This window comes from Onychostoma macrolepis, chromosome 03, assembly GCF_012432095.1.
Source record: "Onychostoma macrolepis isolate SWU-2019 chromosome 03, ASM1243209v1, whole genome shotgun sequence".
NCBI classification, from domain to species: Eukaryota; Metazoa; Chordata; class Actinopteri; order Cypriniformes; family Cyprinidae; genus Onychostoma; species Onychostoma macrolepis.
In genome coordinates this window covers 46,371,734-46,386,483 of record NC_081157.1, presented here as the reverse complement: position 1 = coordinate 46,386,483, position 14,750 = coordinate 46,371,734, and the positions used below count along the sequence as shown (strand labels likewise).

The following is a 14,750-nucleotide window of genomic DNA, read 5'->3' as shown; positions in this document are numbered from 1 at the left end:
TTAATGTGATGAGACCAGAACACACCTGAGCCTTCCCAACAAATCAGAGCCACATGACCCCATGCAGAACCAGCTGCTGCATCACTGAGAGATGTTTAAAAACATCATGTAATTTAATCACTTTAGTCTGTTCTGATGACGTTCAATTAACTCACGTCAGATGTTTTGGTTAGTCTGGAGCAAGATCATTTGGACTGTGAATTTTCAGTCTGTCTGAGTGGCCTCTTTTCATTGACTCATCAAATACTACCGGGAAAAATACAGTAGTGGAAAGAAATGTTTTCTACTCTCATTCTACTCTCAAATCTTCTTCTTTTTCAACATATTCTTTACAGGGTTTCTCAAACTTTATTGAAGGTCCTCTGCTCACATAACCTCTGCTGTTCACAAAAATCGTTTTTTAAAGTCCTTTTTGTTTTCTAATGAAAATACATTATACATTACTGGTTATCTAATTTTAGATTCTAAAAGCAAGATTTCTTGAGAAGCCATGAGATGTAAGAAATGAAGTCTCGTTTTCTGGGGGAGGAGAGACCAGAATTAGGTGAGTTAATGCTTAAAACAAGACTGTTACATCTCCCTAATTATTTGGCGTCCAGGGATTATAGGAGATAACACAAAACCATTAATAAATAAAATATATTTAAGCTAAAACACTTTTCCCTGCGATGGAGGTGTGGTGTGTGCAATTAAGAAACAGGCAGAGGCTAAACAAAGTCTGAGTTCTGCGTTTAGTAGGAAAATCATTCACTATTACAAAACCCTATAAACTGAACACCTTACATACCTTCAAAAACCAACAAATATCTATTTACAAATGATGTACAAATAATGAATTAAAGACAACAAAAGTGAGGGACAAGAGCGGTGCTAAAGAAAAGAAAATAATAAAACATAACCACTTTAACTGGCATCAATCAAAACTAAGCTAAACAAAAGAAGTTAAAGAAATTAACATCTTCAGCATAGAACACCAATAGCTACGCTGACTCACAAACATAAATACAAAAATTGGCACCCGCTCCTAAACTAGTGTGTTTAGACAACTTTACCCTGCGTGTAATAAGATGTAAGTCACGTGACATATTGAGCTGGTCCCATCACTATGTGTCGAAGCAGGACTTAGATGAACTCGGAAAAACAGAGTCGCGTCACAGCATAAACGCAGTTAAATAGCCAATGAACAGTAAAGTTTCGCAAGAGAAAACTCAAACACACAATAACTCAAATTCAGGAAATAACAACAAAACAGGGAGCAAACACCAAAGTAAACGTGGAAGAGCAAACAAACGAAAAGCAAACGCTCCTCCCGATCTCGCGTCACATCCGAGCCTTTATATGCGCCCACTGACGTCTGATTGGTCCTCAAAGAGTCACGTAGCATTGATGAATTACGGAAGCATGGTCCAATCACAGGTTCTGTGAGGAGAGAGTGAAACGAGAAAAGGACAAAGGAGAAAAACACCCCTCCCAGAACAATACGGGATGTAACAAAGACAAAAATCTATCAGTGGGGTCACAAAATAATCTAAAATTTATTTATTTTTCTTACATTTAACATATCTTTTAAACAAACTCGGTTGCCTATTACGGAGTGTCTATTTACACTAAGTGCAAATAGAGTGGGGGAACTATGGCGTCACTTTGTAGGCGGATCGGCAGTTAGCATGAAACTGGTTCCTCGACAAAAATCCAATAGGATTTTTCCATAGGCTTTTGGATTATCGCAAAAAATAAGCTCTGTGTTCAATCATAGTTCATGAAACTTACACGTTTTGTCCATCAGGATAATCTTCACAAAATAATATAACTTTTTATGAATTTTGATGCCTAAATACAAGCGCCAGAACTTAAAAGCTAAACTACACCACCACGGTCGCTCGCCTTCATCGTCACCACCAGACCGCTTCCGACAACTTTTCAAACTTATTTTTAACACGTTCAGTGTAAAAGGATTTACTGTGTATGTGAATGTTAATCCATGCTACATGAACCGTTTCATATAAACTGGAATAAACACAAAACTAGAGCCAAACTAAAACTGAAATGAGACTTTAATAATAAATAGTGAATAAATGAAATAATCATAACTAAAGGATGTTTGAAAGCACGTATTTCTGTACATTTCGAAATTAGGTGCATTAAAAGTCAATAAATCCTTTATTAATATGAATATTTTAATTAAAAATGTGTCTCCACATACTATTCAATAAAATTCTAGTGCATTTAATCTATTAAATAACAGTGAGCGAGTTTTTGGATACGGTAAGATTAAACTTATTTTAGTTTTGGATTGATAAACAAAATGTTATCTTATCCTTGCTTCTAGGAAATCCTCAATCTATGCTTTCTAACAGCTTCATGTGGCTGCAAACATTTAATTTTAACGTGGCTTTAAGCACTATGCATCATTAAAGTTTCACTTTAACCACGTAAAGCCAGTAAATGTGGTGTTTACATGTAATAATCGTATGAGTTTACCTTATGTTACGAACTCAGAGTCTCCGTATCAATAGGAAAGCGAGAAAACAAGCATCTTCCCTCTGAAGACATGTGTCGCATTTCGGGGGAAAGCAAAAAAACATTGTCGAACAACAATATAAAATGCGGGAAACCATTCATTGGTTCTTCTACAATTAATTGGGAAATACTGTAAATTGATAAACTGTTCAGCGTGATGAAGTATCTTGTGCCTGTGTGAACCACGGACCTTATTTAAGGGATTTAACCAAAATCCCATTAAAAAAACCCATTGACTCTGGGATGATGGAACCGGAAGTGCTAAAATGCACTCGCTTCCGGGTTTTTGCCTACAAAGTGACAGAATAGTTCCACCACTCTAAAGCCCGCCTTGTTGGCAGAGGCTGTTTACACTAACTCCACCCGCCAACGTGTGATTGGGATAGTCAACACTGCAAAAAGACACTCGTTCAACATCAGTTTCAGTGGCATAGGTGGTAAGGCACATGCTTTTTGACTCGATCAACCCGAGTTCGAACTCGCCTTTTACTGAACTTTTTTTCTCCCTTTACAAATCTCATATCGCATCGGAAAGGCATTTATTTTCAATAATAATGAAGGAAATAATCAAAAAGTTGAAAATAAAGTATCGGGTAGGGTTAGGGAGGGCTTTATTGTCTCAAAAAGGTGGCATCCATTTAATAGCCTAATTTGAATTAAAACTATAATTTACACTCAATACGTTATTATTGCATACTGTTATAATGTACTACAATACTGAGGTGCAGATAATTGCCACTATTTGCAATAAGTAGTATAAATAGCAGAAAATCTTGCTATTTTAACATAGTGTAATAGAATCTATAGCTATTTGCACTGTGTAAATAGCATATCGTTAAAAAATACTGCTATTGGCACTTAGTGTAAATAGTATCTATCGTTAAGAAAATGTGCTATTTGCACTGTGTAAATAGCATCTAATTGCTATTTACACTTAGTGCAAATAGCTGCTGCCTTTTTATTATTGCTAAAAACATTACTATTCAAATGTATTTATAAATTAAAACAATCTAACCTGATTGTTTTAAGAGTTATTAAAATGTTTGGATTTACAAAATAAATTGTGGATAATATATCATCACTCCCAGTTTCTGTTAATTAAACATTTGGAAAACAAGCAGGTTTGTCATAATTACAGCAGAAATACCAGCATAAATATATCTTACCTTATATATGGGGTCTTTGAATATTGTGTTGGTTGCGAACCACTGCTAAAATTAAAGTCCATGCTGGCCAAAACGTTTATTTTTCTTACCAAATTAATTAAAATAATAATAATAATTGCATTAGGCAAGGGTATTAAGCTGACTTGTGATTGGATTTCATGGAGATTTTTAGGGTGTCTTATTTTGTGACTACATATAAAATTTGAAGACTGATAATGGGATTGAGAACGAAATTAACTCTGAAAGTTTACTGCCACCTTCCTGCAATGATTAAGTATTTACATGACCGTCAAGATGCATTAGCAGTTTCACTACAAATGCGACATGACCAAATTATTATTTATTTGTTTTATTTGTTAGGGACAGATACAATAAACATAGATGAAACTGAAACAACAGTTATCCCATGCATGTACCATAGTGCTTATAGCCAAAGCTAATTCGCAAATGCATCACTGCCTGCCTGCGTAGGTAGTTTGAGTGATCGAATCCAAATGTTCCTTCAAGATGAATCATTCCCTGCTTTATATTTAGCATGTTAACATCAGGTGTAAAAAGGGGCCATTGTACCATAGCAAAATACTTCACTACAACTGAAATGAATGTGCTGTAGGCCACTTATGGTAAAAATGCATGTCATGTTACTGGAGTTTAGTTTGTTGTGATTTGCTTGGAAAAAGACAAATTATGGAGCAGATAAACAATGACTCAATTAGTCCATGAGGGAGAATAAGATATAGAATGCAGTTTGTTCACAGAACAACATGACCTCCCATTTTACAGCTCCATCTCGGTCTCCATGGATACTTTCTCCTTCTCTCCTCTGGGGAATAATGAGACATTATCTCAAAAGTGCTTCAAACCATCTTTTCATTATGTTTCAAGCAAGATCCTCATAGCACACTTAGCATTCGCTGGTTAATTTGCTGACATAGTGGATGGTCCTGCCACCTTCACTCTGCTATATTGGTAATAAATTGGAGATGGAGTAAATCATTTGATGTGAATGTGAATGTGTATGTGTCGGGATGTTCAGATCTTACCTTTAGTTTGAAGACATCTGTGTGGGACTGATCTTTCCATTCTGTTCCTGTTCAGTTTCATCCTGCAACACTCATAATCTTTTCCACAATTTGATTCTGGTCAAAAAAAAAATTCACCTTTCTCTTTAATTTCATTAAAGAGACCATGAAAAAAATAAATAATATGACCTCCATTGTCCCAAAAGAGTTGAATTGTTTAATATGGTAATATTCAGGCATAGCATTTCCATAGTTAGTCAAGTTTCAGTGAGAAAGAAAAACAGAATCTCTAAAAAAATACAAATCTAGAGGTTGATGCTGCCTTTCATTAAGGGACATGCTCATAACACAGTAAACGCATACAAACTCAAAACAAGGATCTCAAAACAACCAACACCTGACACAACAGTGTTTCCAACTACTCTCAAGCTCTCTGCTGCCCTCGTCTGGTTAAATGAGTGTATTACAGAAGTAAACGGTCTCTGGATTGTGTGTGATATATGGATACATTGGTCAAAAAAGAAAATGGAGACAAAAAGACAGGAAAAGGGAGAATTCAGTGAGCCATTTTACTCAGGTCAGTACCATAAAACTGTACTCTGCTAGTCAACAAGCTCTCATAGAGTGCTGCAGTGATTTATTTTTGTAGGCCGGCAATCCATAAATTAGCATCACCCTGGTTTCTTCCACAAAACCCAGTATGATTTGTTCCATTAGCCTTTGGATTATTGCAGAAAATAAGATCTGTGACCAACAAAAGTTCATGAGTTTTCATTATGATAATCTAACAACTTGTGTGAATTTTGAAGCCTAAATATAATCACTAGCTAATAACAGCTAAATGTAGGCTATGAATGAACTACACCACTACAGTTTAGGGCTGTGCAAGTGACTTGTGAGTGGATGAGTACATCACGCTGAACAGGTAAAGTACCCAACAACCTCTGTAGTCCTATTTAGTAGGGGTGTAATGACAAATCGATTAATGGATCGATTCTGTGATTTTCCTAATGCATCGCGATTCTCTCTTGAATCGATTCTGAACTTAGTTTTTAACAGCAGATGGCGCTTTAGGCTAGTTTTTAACTGCACACTCAAATGCTCACGAAGAAGACCGCTTGTGCGTTCAACTGAGTGCTTAAATGTACTTGCACCTCTGCTTTTATTACACAAGATTAATGTAAACACAACCCACTGTGAACACTCTTGTAATTCGCTTCAACCTTTTTGAACTTTATGAATGATTATTTTAAGTTCAAGTGGTGTGTGTATGTGTAAGGAACTGAAAGCAAGCTGTTTCTAAAGCATGCAGTGCCACCTGCTGTTAAAACTAAGCTCAGAATCGGTTTCAGAGAGAATTGCGATGCATTTGATTTATCGTTACACCCCTACTATTTAGACACTTTTTAACAACTGCCTTTTTCAAGACAAGGGGGTATTATTGATGCACTTGTAGAGTACTATGTTGTAGAGTAAAGAGTGAAAATATGTTGAGCTTGTGTTAACCCCAGACCTTATTTCAGACATTTAACCAAAAACCCATTCAAATACAAAAAAACATTAACTTCACAATGATGGAACCAGAAGTGCTGAAATGCGCACTGGCCTACAAAAATTGGTCATCCCTGCAGCACTCTATTCACAAGATTAATGACTTCATTAGCATCTGGTGCTAAGGATAATGTCATGAATGAGGCTGACTGAACATTTGAAAATCCTCCCTCTTTGCAAACAGGGCGAGAAAACATTGTGGCCACCAGCTTTCAGAGCTTCACATTATGTGGATTCTTGAATCTCTTCATGATTGATGTACCTCCAGATGGAGTCATTTCCTCAAGGTCCAATCACTCTCATGGCTCCAGTACTCTTACTCTCCTTATGGTTTCATGTTGAACAAACCCATGTTCCATTGGCAGGAAGCCTCTGAGGAAGTGTCAGTCCTCACGCCAAGCAGCCTTGATGGGGACTAGGATGCGAGAACCATATCTCCCATACCTAGCAGCGTCAGTATGCACAATCGTGTCCTAGCAGAAGTCAGAGACATAGTCAAAGTCCCTGAAGTAGTCCTGGTCTTTCCGCGATAGGGTCCGGCGTTCACGAGGAGGTGTCAAGGTTGGAGCTTCGTTCGTAAACTCGGCGTCAAAATTACTGACGTCTTCCTTTCCCTTCACTGCGGGAACGAAAGGAGGAGGAGCTCTCCTCTGCAAAAGCGCATCCCAGTCCATATTCTACAGAGCGAGAGAAGATGATTGAGACACATCATCACTAAGATTGAAATTTTGGCATTACTGTACAGAGTCCCTAAAAGGACATGGCAATGAAACAAAATATGAGACGTGAAGAAAAATGCAGATGTTTTTCTCAGAGTGTAATACTTTTGCAATACTTTGTGTCCCCCAAAGTTTATTGGGGGACACAAATACTTTTGTAAGAAAATGTCAAGTTTCTTGGGGAAACGCAGTACTTTTGTGAGAGAACGCAAATGTTTTGCAAGCGAACACAAAGTTGCTTGGAGGAACACAAAAGTTTTGCGAGCATTGAAATATAATTATCTTGCAAAGGTGTTATGTTCCACTGAGAAACTTTTGCATTCACTTGCAAAAGCACTGACTTACATTTTTTTTACCTCCCACCCCATATTATTTCTATATTTCCAAGAGTTTTGCAACTCAACGCAAATATTTTGCAAGTGAACACAAAGTTTCTCTGTGTAACACAAGTTTTGCTAGTGAACACAAAAGTATTGAAATATAATATTTCTTCCCATCTCATTTTTTTTACCATCCCCCTGTCTATTTAGGGACTCAATATTATTGTGGCAAGTAAAGTCTTCATACTCTAAAGAAGGGTTGTTTCTTGATGTCCTCTGCGTCTCTCTCGCTGGAGCCCAGTCGTCTCTCAGGATTACGCCTCAGCAGCTACCAATGAAAAACAAGGAAATGCCTTTCAGTTAGCAAACACAGCCAATCAGAGAACAGCTTTGGGAAAAAAATAAGAGTCTTACCCGTCTCATGATACCAATGGCCTCGGTGGAGAGGAATCTTGGGTAACGTACTTCATCATTTACAATGCTGTCGAACACTTCCTCCTCATCGTCACCAGGGAACGGTGACTGGACACACACAGATTATGTATCAAAAATTTTTAGCAGATTATTTCTCGTATTTTAACACTTTGCATCTGCAAAGGTATGTTGATTTAAGAATGTTTAGATGTTTGTACTGGAAAACAAAGAAAAATACAGAAAAAAAAATCACACTGTGGTGAACTTCAGTAGATTTTGTTAGATTTATGCTTCAATCAAGAAAAAAAAAAAAAAAACACTGGAAAATAATATAATAAAATACTGCACAAACACACACCTCTCCAACCAACATCTCGTAAATGAGCACACCAAGACCCCACCAGTCTACAGCTCTGGTGTAGGATGTGTCTGTTAGAACCTCAGGAGCAAGAAACTCTGGAGTCCCACAAAATGTACTGGTTCTGTCGCCATGACCCATTCCTACAGGACAAGATAAAAACAAGACATTGAAAGAAAACAAAAAACAGAAAGAGGGAGCAAAAAGGAGATTATGTGCATCTTTTTTACGGTTTGTGTAAGTCCTCTGGTTCTGCTCGACCAGCTCACTCAGAGTGTTTCTGGCATGGGAGGCAGACATGCTAACTAGGACGCTAAAGGCCGCAGCCTCTAGGGTTAGTCACTAATGCACCTCTTGAGATCCGGGGAGTTAGGTTTACCTGTGCAGCTCTTATCAGCTGACCTCTGTTACACTCACCCCCCTAAAACTCATGCCCATCCGGGTCACGGCACCAACGTAACCCCTCCAATTCTACTCAACCTGCTCCGAGCAGAATTTGAACTTGTATTTCTGGCATGGGAGTCAGGCGTCTTACCAGCTGGCCTCTGTTACATATACAATGCAGTGCATTTGACATGGTCTTCCATTTCCAGTGTGATCAATGAAGTTTTATTTTAAATAAACTGGCTGTGATTTTTTTTAGCCGCTTTTGGCTCGCAAAATTGTACTAAAATTCAAAATAACTGTTTTTATATTCGACCATTAGTTTTCAACTTTCTATTCAACAAAGAATCCTGAAAAATTAAATGCATCACATTATCCACAAAATATGAAGCAGCATAACTGTTTTCAACATCAAATAATCAGAAATGTTTCTTGTGCAGTAAATCAGCATATTAGACTAATTTCTGAAGGATCATGTGACACTGAAGACTGGAGTAATGATGCTGAAAATTCAGCTTTGCATCACAGGAATAAATTATATTTTAACATTCACATAGAAAACACAATTTTAAATTGTAATAATATTTCATAATATTACGGTTCTTACTGTATTTTGGCCAAATAAATGCAGCTTTGGTGAGCATAAAGACTTCTTTCAGTAACATAAAAAAAAAAAATCGTACTGGCCCCAAGCGTCTGAATGGTAGCTTTTTAAAAAATAGTATGCATTTAGCAGCATATCCAGCCATTCAGTCTGATCTAGCAGTGAACAAACATCATGTTCTTTCTCCCATCAACTCCATCAATATCATAATGGAAAGTACAGTCTGTGACTCACCCTCCTTACAAAGACCAAAGTCTGCAATCTTCACATAACCTTCAGTATCCAGCAGCAGGTTATCCAGCTTCAGATCTCTGACACACACACACAGCCACAGATGCAAGAATTAACTATAACTTTTACTAGCTTGATTTTATGAAAACAGCTGTATTTGTGTGTTTACTCACCGATACACAATCTTATTATCATGAAGAAACTGAAGCCCCAAAACCACACATGCAGAATAAAACCTGCATCACACACATATGAAGAATACAGTAAACAATGCATATGAATACAAGAACAAAACATCCAAAATGCACTACAGAAAAAAAAAAAAAAACAGCTTTATACGCAATGGTCAATGTTGAGAGCTGTTTAGCTTTTCATAAAATCATAAAAGCTGTTATTTTTTGGAAGTGTAATATTTAAGCATAAAGTTTCAGAAAATCAGTAATACAAAACTATTGTGATTAGTCAACTGGGAAATATGATGGAATCTTTTACATTTACATTAATTTATTTATTCATTAGTTGAAAATTTTCACCTGTGACGTACAGTAATGATTACTAGTGCCGCATGTTAATAGGTGAGATAATCACACTTACACGGAGCGTGTTTCAGAGAAGACGTCAGCATGTATGTGCATCATGAGGTCTCCACCGGCCGTGTACTCCATCACAAAACACACATGTTCTGACGTCTGAAAACACGCAAACAGGTTGACCAGGAACGGATGCTGTGCACTGTTCACCGTCTCGAAGATTCGCTTCTCGCACATCAAACTGGAAGAGAGTGGAGAGAGTTTAAACTTTTGCATTTCAAGTGCAGTGAAGTTCACTAGATTTATGATTTACTATATTAATGCTTAAAGCAAGAAACAATATATTTGCACAATATTTTTACTAGGAAGTAATAAAAATATCAAGCAAGCAGAGAAGAGTGGAAACTGTTAAAAAGCTATTTTTCTCTCACGCTAAACTTAAATTAAGTTCCTCACCTTTCCACCTCATCTCGTGCCACAATGTCCCCTTTCTTAAGCGCTTTGATGGCGTACACCTTCCCTGAGCGTTTGTATTCAGAGAGCAGCACCTGGAAACACACACATATATCATGCTTAACAGACACTTGCATCTTCATTCACACCTGGCTCTCGGCAAAAAATAGTGTCTCCAATAGAGATGATACAAAAATTCTCTCATTGCTTTTGTTGTTAATGCAATGCGAAATTCAAGAAGCAAAACCACTGTTTTAAATTAGCTTTGTGTAGGAATTGCTAGCAGTTTAGTAATTTGTAAAACTATATAAATTATATATATATATATATATATATATATATATATATATTAGTGGTGTCAAACGATTAATCACGATTAATCACATCCAAAATAAAAGTTTTTGTTTAAATAATATATGTTTGTGTACTGCGTATATTTATTACGTGTATATATAAAAGCACAAACATACAGTATATATTTTGAAAATATTTTCATGTATTTACATATATATATTTATATTCACATAATTTATATTATATATAAATATATTTAATATATAAACATTACATATTTTTCTTAAATATTTTCATGCATGTGTTTGTATTTGTATATACATAATAAATATACACAGTACACACACATATATTATGTGAGCAAAACTTTTATTTTGGATGTGATTAATCGTGATTAATCGCTTGACACCACTAATATATATATATATATATATATACACACACACACACACACACAATAATAGTACTGTATAAATAAATAATACTAAAATAACAGAAAAATGTGTCCAATAAGGAAAAGAAAACTCTTTTTCCCTCAATGATGCAAGCAGTAACTAAACTATTTAAAAAAAAAAAAAAAATTATTTTTGTTAACTGAAAAAACAAAACAAATATATATATATATATATATATATATATATATATATATATATATATATATTACTAACTAAAATAAAACTGGAAAAAAAAACTGACAAGAATTCTAAAACCGAAATAATACAAAAAACTAATAAAAATGTCAAAAATAAAATTACTAAAACTTAAAATGAAAAAGAAAGCTGCAATATCAAAAAATTAATTTAAATATTATCAAAACCACTACTGTAGTATATAAATAACACTGCTTGCAAGGCCCATTTTTATTAGTCAGTTTGTCCAGAAAAGTCATCAACTAGTCAGAAAGTGTGAAAATTGTGGTAAAATGTTAAATGCAGAATGCCACTCTTAGCTGAAAGCATAATCACATAAGGCAGAATATTTAAAGCATGCACAAGATAAATTAAACTAATTGTTGGTGGATGTGTTAATTCTGTCTGTCTAGTTGCTTTGCTAATAGTTTTGCGACTGAACATGTTCCAGTTACCTTGCCAAAATGTCCTCGGCCCAACACTGCGATCATTCGGAAATCCTGAAGACACAGAGAGCTTTTGGACGGCCTGCACACACACACACACACACACACACACACACACACACACACACAGAGAGAGGCCGGATGTAATTAAACTGAAGGGAAGAGCTGGTGTGAGGTCAGAAACAACATCACAGGCATCATGTACGTGCGAATGTGTGTGTGTTTGTTTCATGCCGTGTCTTGGCCCGCTCTGGAAAACATATTGTGTGCTGGTGGGACGTGTACCTGCGCTGGGAGTTATGGGAACTGGTCCTGACAGCCCTCTCCGGAGGAGCAGGATCAGGAGGAGAGACTGGCTCGGACGCTGGGCCTATGTCCACCTGAGAAACAGATTATTATTGATTAATTGTTTCCTTTTTGTTATATTCATTTATTGTTATTAGCTTAGCTTACATTATTTAATTTCCGTTATTTTGCACATATTATTTCACTTTAATTACTAATATATTACTGGTGTTATTTTATTTCATTATGTACAGCTTAGCTGCAAATGCTTTGGCAAAACAAATGTACAGTTCATGCCGATAAAACACATCACAATTACATCCGCGAAAGAGTTTTCATTCATTGGAAATGATAAATTTACAAAATAAATAAATAAAATCAGTGCAGCTATGAGGGTTACAATGTTATTGATTTCCATGGTGCTGCTACATTTAAAAAAAAAAAAAAAAAAAATTAAAACCTACTATTTATTTACCTACTTCCTGTAGGTAAATAAATAGTAGCAGTGTTGTTATTAAGTTTACAAACGTTATTCATTTCTATGATGCAGCTACACTTGAAAGACAAATTGTAAAATATCAAATTATATATTAAAGAAATGTGTTTGCATTTTAAAATAGAATAAAAAATAAAATGGTTTTATTTATTCCTATGGTGCAGCTACGCTTAAAAGTCAAATTATAAAATAAAATATAGTTATAAAATATCAAATTCTATATTAAATAGTTTGTTTGCATTTAAGTGAAAATAAATAAAATTAAATGGTTTAAATGCCTATAAGTAAGTAAATAAATAAGTTACGAACTGTTACGAAGTTTGTAAAATGTTATTAATTTCTATGGTGCTGCAACGCTCAAAAGACAGAAGATAAAGTAATTAATACATGAAATAAAGTCTCTCGGGTTTACCGTGTTTGACGTCTGTGTGTTTTTCCTCGTCACAGATGGAGGAGAGTCGTCATCCAGCTGGATCTTCTGGATGGAAATCTCACTGCTGAGGAAAGTGTGAAGTTCATGACGTCGGTCGAGATAAACGTCAGGTGATCAGGCGTGTGTTTGCGGTGTGTTACAGTACCTGCTGTTGTGTGTGTTGCTGTGATGTGTGTAGCTGTGTGTTGAGGAGCTCATGGGAATGGCGTTCTTCAGCAGACGAACCCACGTCGCCATATCCACGTTCATCTGTTTCGCGCGCAGGAACGCTTTGCCTGAGCAAACAAACAGACAATAACTAACTTACCACATTATATCATATTATATATATACGTTTTTTGGAGACTAAAATAGATTAATTCAAGCTTATTATTACAAAAAAGGCAGTTTTTATCATTTTCAAGTACATTTTACATAATGTAAGTATAATGCATATACATCTACATTTAACTTCTTAATAAATTTCAAAGTACATTCTTTACGGCTACAAGTGTATTCAACATGGGATTCATCTTTTGTGTGCACTGTTTTTTCCCAGCATGCACTGCAGGAGAAGCTAAGAGGCAGTGAATGTGATTTACCCTGCTGTTTGGAAAACACCTTCCTCTGCCGCTGTAGACGTGGACCTCGCTCTATCACAGGGTTGAAGAACATCACCTGTAACACAAAAGCGTGTTTCACTATAGAGTATCTACCGAAGCATGAGGCCAATATAAGAAGCTTTAAGTGCAAAAATAAGTTGGAAAAATGGAAATAAAAAAATTAAGATGTAATATGTAATAATAAATAATAGTAATGTAATTTTTCAGTTGTAATATAAAATAAATACTAATTTTTATATTATACTATGTTTTTAAAATAATAATAAAAATGCTACAAACAAGCACAGCAAACCAGGAATTATTCTTAAATAACATTTTTACATTTTTTTTTTTTGCATTCAAAAATGTTATTAATTAATTTATTATTAAATAAACATTATTTTCAGCCTAAAACTTGGATTGCGTTCAGCACAGATTTCCCAGCCATGTTGTGTTTGTGTGTGTGTATTTGTACCTCGGCGAGCAGCAGTCCCTGCGGTTCGAGCTCCAGCTGTATTCGGTGTCTCTGATTGTCCAGAAAGTCCTCCAGCTTCAGGTACTTGAGCGCGCAGAGCGAGCGATAGTCCCTCCAGTACACCGCGATCTCCATCTCTCTGGACTGAACCAGTACATCAGCTGAATATCTGAGCGTGTACTGGGAGTGTGTGCGTGTGTGTGTGTGTGTGTGTGCGTGTGTGTGTTACTCACTCTCTCCAGCTCCAGAGTGAAGGTCTTATCCCACGTCTGTTCACCAACACTCCTCCAGCACGTCTGTCCCACCACACAGTTCTCCAGCTTCAACACCGCGCTCACCTCCGCTAAACACACGAAAAACACACCAGACGGTCACTTACCATCGCTGAATACATCCATCAACAAAACACTGTACTTACAATACTTCATACATATACAATACATTCATTTGATCAAAAACACAGTAAACATGTAAATATATATTAAAATGTCATTTATTGCTGTGATAAAAGCTGAATTTTCAGCATCATTACTCCAGTCTTCTGATTTGCTGCTCAAGAAACATTTCTGTTTATAAACATTTATTATCAATGTTAAAAAACGGTTGTGCTGCCAAATTGTTTTGTGGAAACCATGATACATTTTATTTTTCAGGATTCTTTGATGCACAGAAAGGTTCAAATGAAAACGTTTATTTGAAATTGAAATCTAGTGTAACATTATAAATGCCTTTACTGTCACTTTTGATCAATTGAATGCATCCTTGGTTAATAGAAGTATTCATTTCTTAAAAAACAAACAAACACTGGAACTGCATCTGTCAGAAGAGAATTAAACAGG

The 14,750-nt window shown here is 35.9% G+C and overlaps 1 protein-coding gene across 4 annotated transcripts in view; it reads right to left on the bottom strand.

Annotated features, from left to right (window-relative positions):
• Positions 1-4,911: 4,911 nt before the first annotated feature.
• The window catches only part of pkn1b (protein kinase N1b), a 32,779-nt gene continuing 22,940 nt past the window's right edge, over positions 4,912-14,750 (bottom strand). For 2 of the 4 annotated variants that reach the window (XM_058768971.1, XM_058768968.1), the window contains exons 8-22: positions 14,145-14,254; positions 13,912-14,055; positions 13,437-13,512; positions 13,001-13,130; positions 12,835-12,919; positions 11,927-12,021; positions 11,651-11,723; positions 10,276-10,367; positions 9,884-10,060; positions 9,463-9,525; positions 9,293-9,369; positions 8,071-8,213; positions 7,713-7,820; positions 7,546-7,626; positions 4,912-6,936 (exon numbers count right to left, since the gene is read on the bottom strand). In XM_058768971.1, coding sequence (XP_058624954.1) covers positions 6,733-6,936; positions 7,546-7,626; positions 7,713-7,820; positions 8,071-8,213; positions 9,293-9,369; positions 9,463-9,525; positions 9,884-10,060; positions 10,276-10,367; positions 11,651-11,723; positions 11,927-12,021; positions 12,835-12,919; positions 13,001-13,130; positions 13,437-13,512; positions 13,912-14,055; positions 14,145-14,254 — 1,658 coding nt within the window. In that variant the 3' untranslated portion in view covers positions 4,912-6,732. The remainder of the gene's footprint in view (positions 6,937-7,545; positions 7,627-7,712; positions 7,821-8,070; positions 8,214-9,292; positions 9,370-9,462; positions 9,526-9,883; positions 10,061-10,275; positions 10,368-11,650; positions 11,724-11,926; positions 12,022-12,834; positions 12,920-13,000; positions 13,131-13,436; positions 13,513-13,911; positions 14,056-14,144; positions 14,255-14,750) is intronic. The other 2 variants (XM_058768969.1, XM_058768970.1) reach the window with 2 other exon arrangements.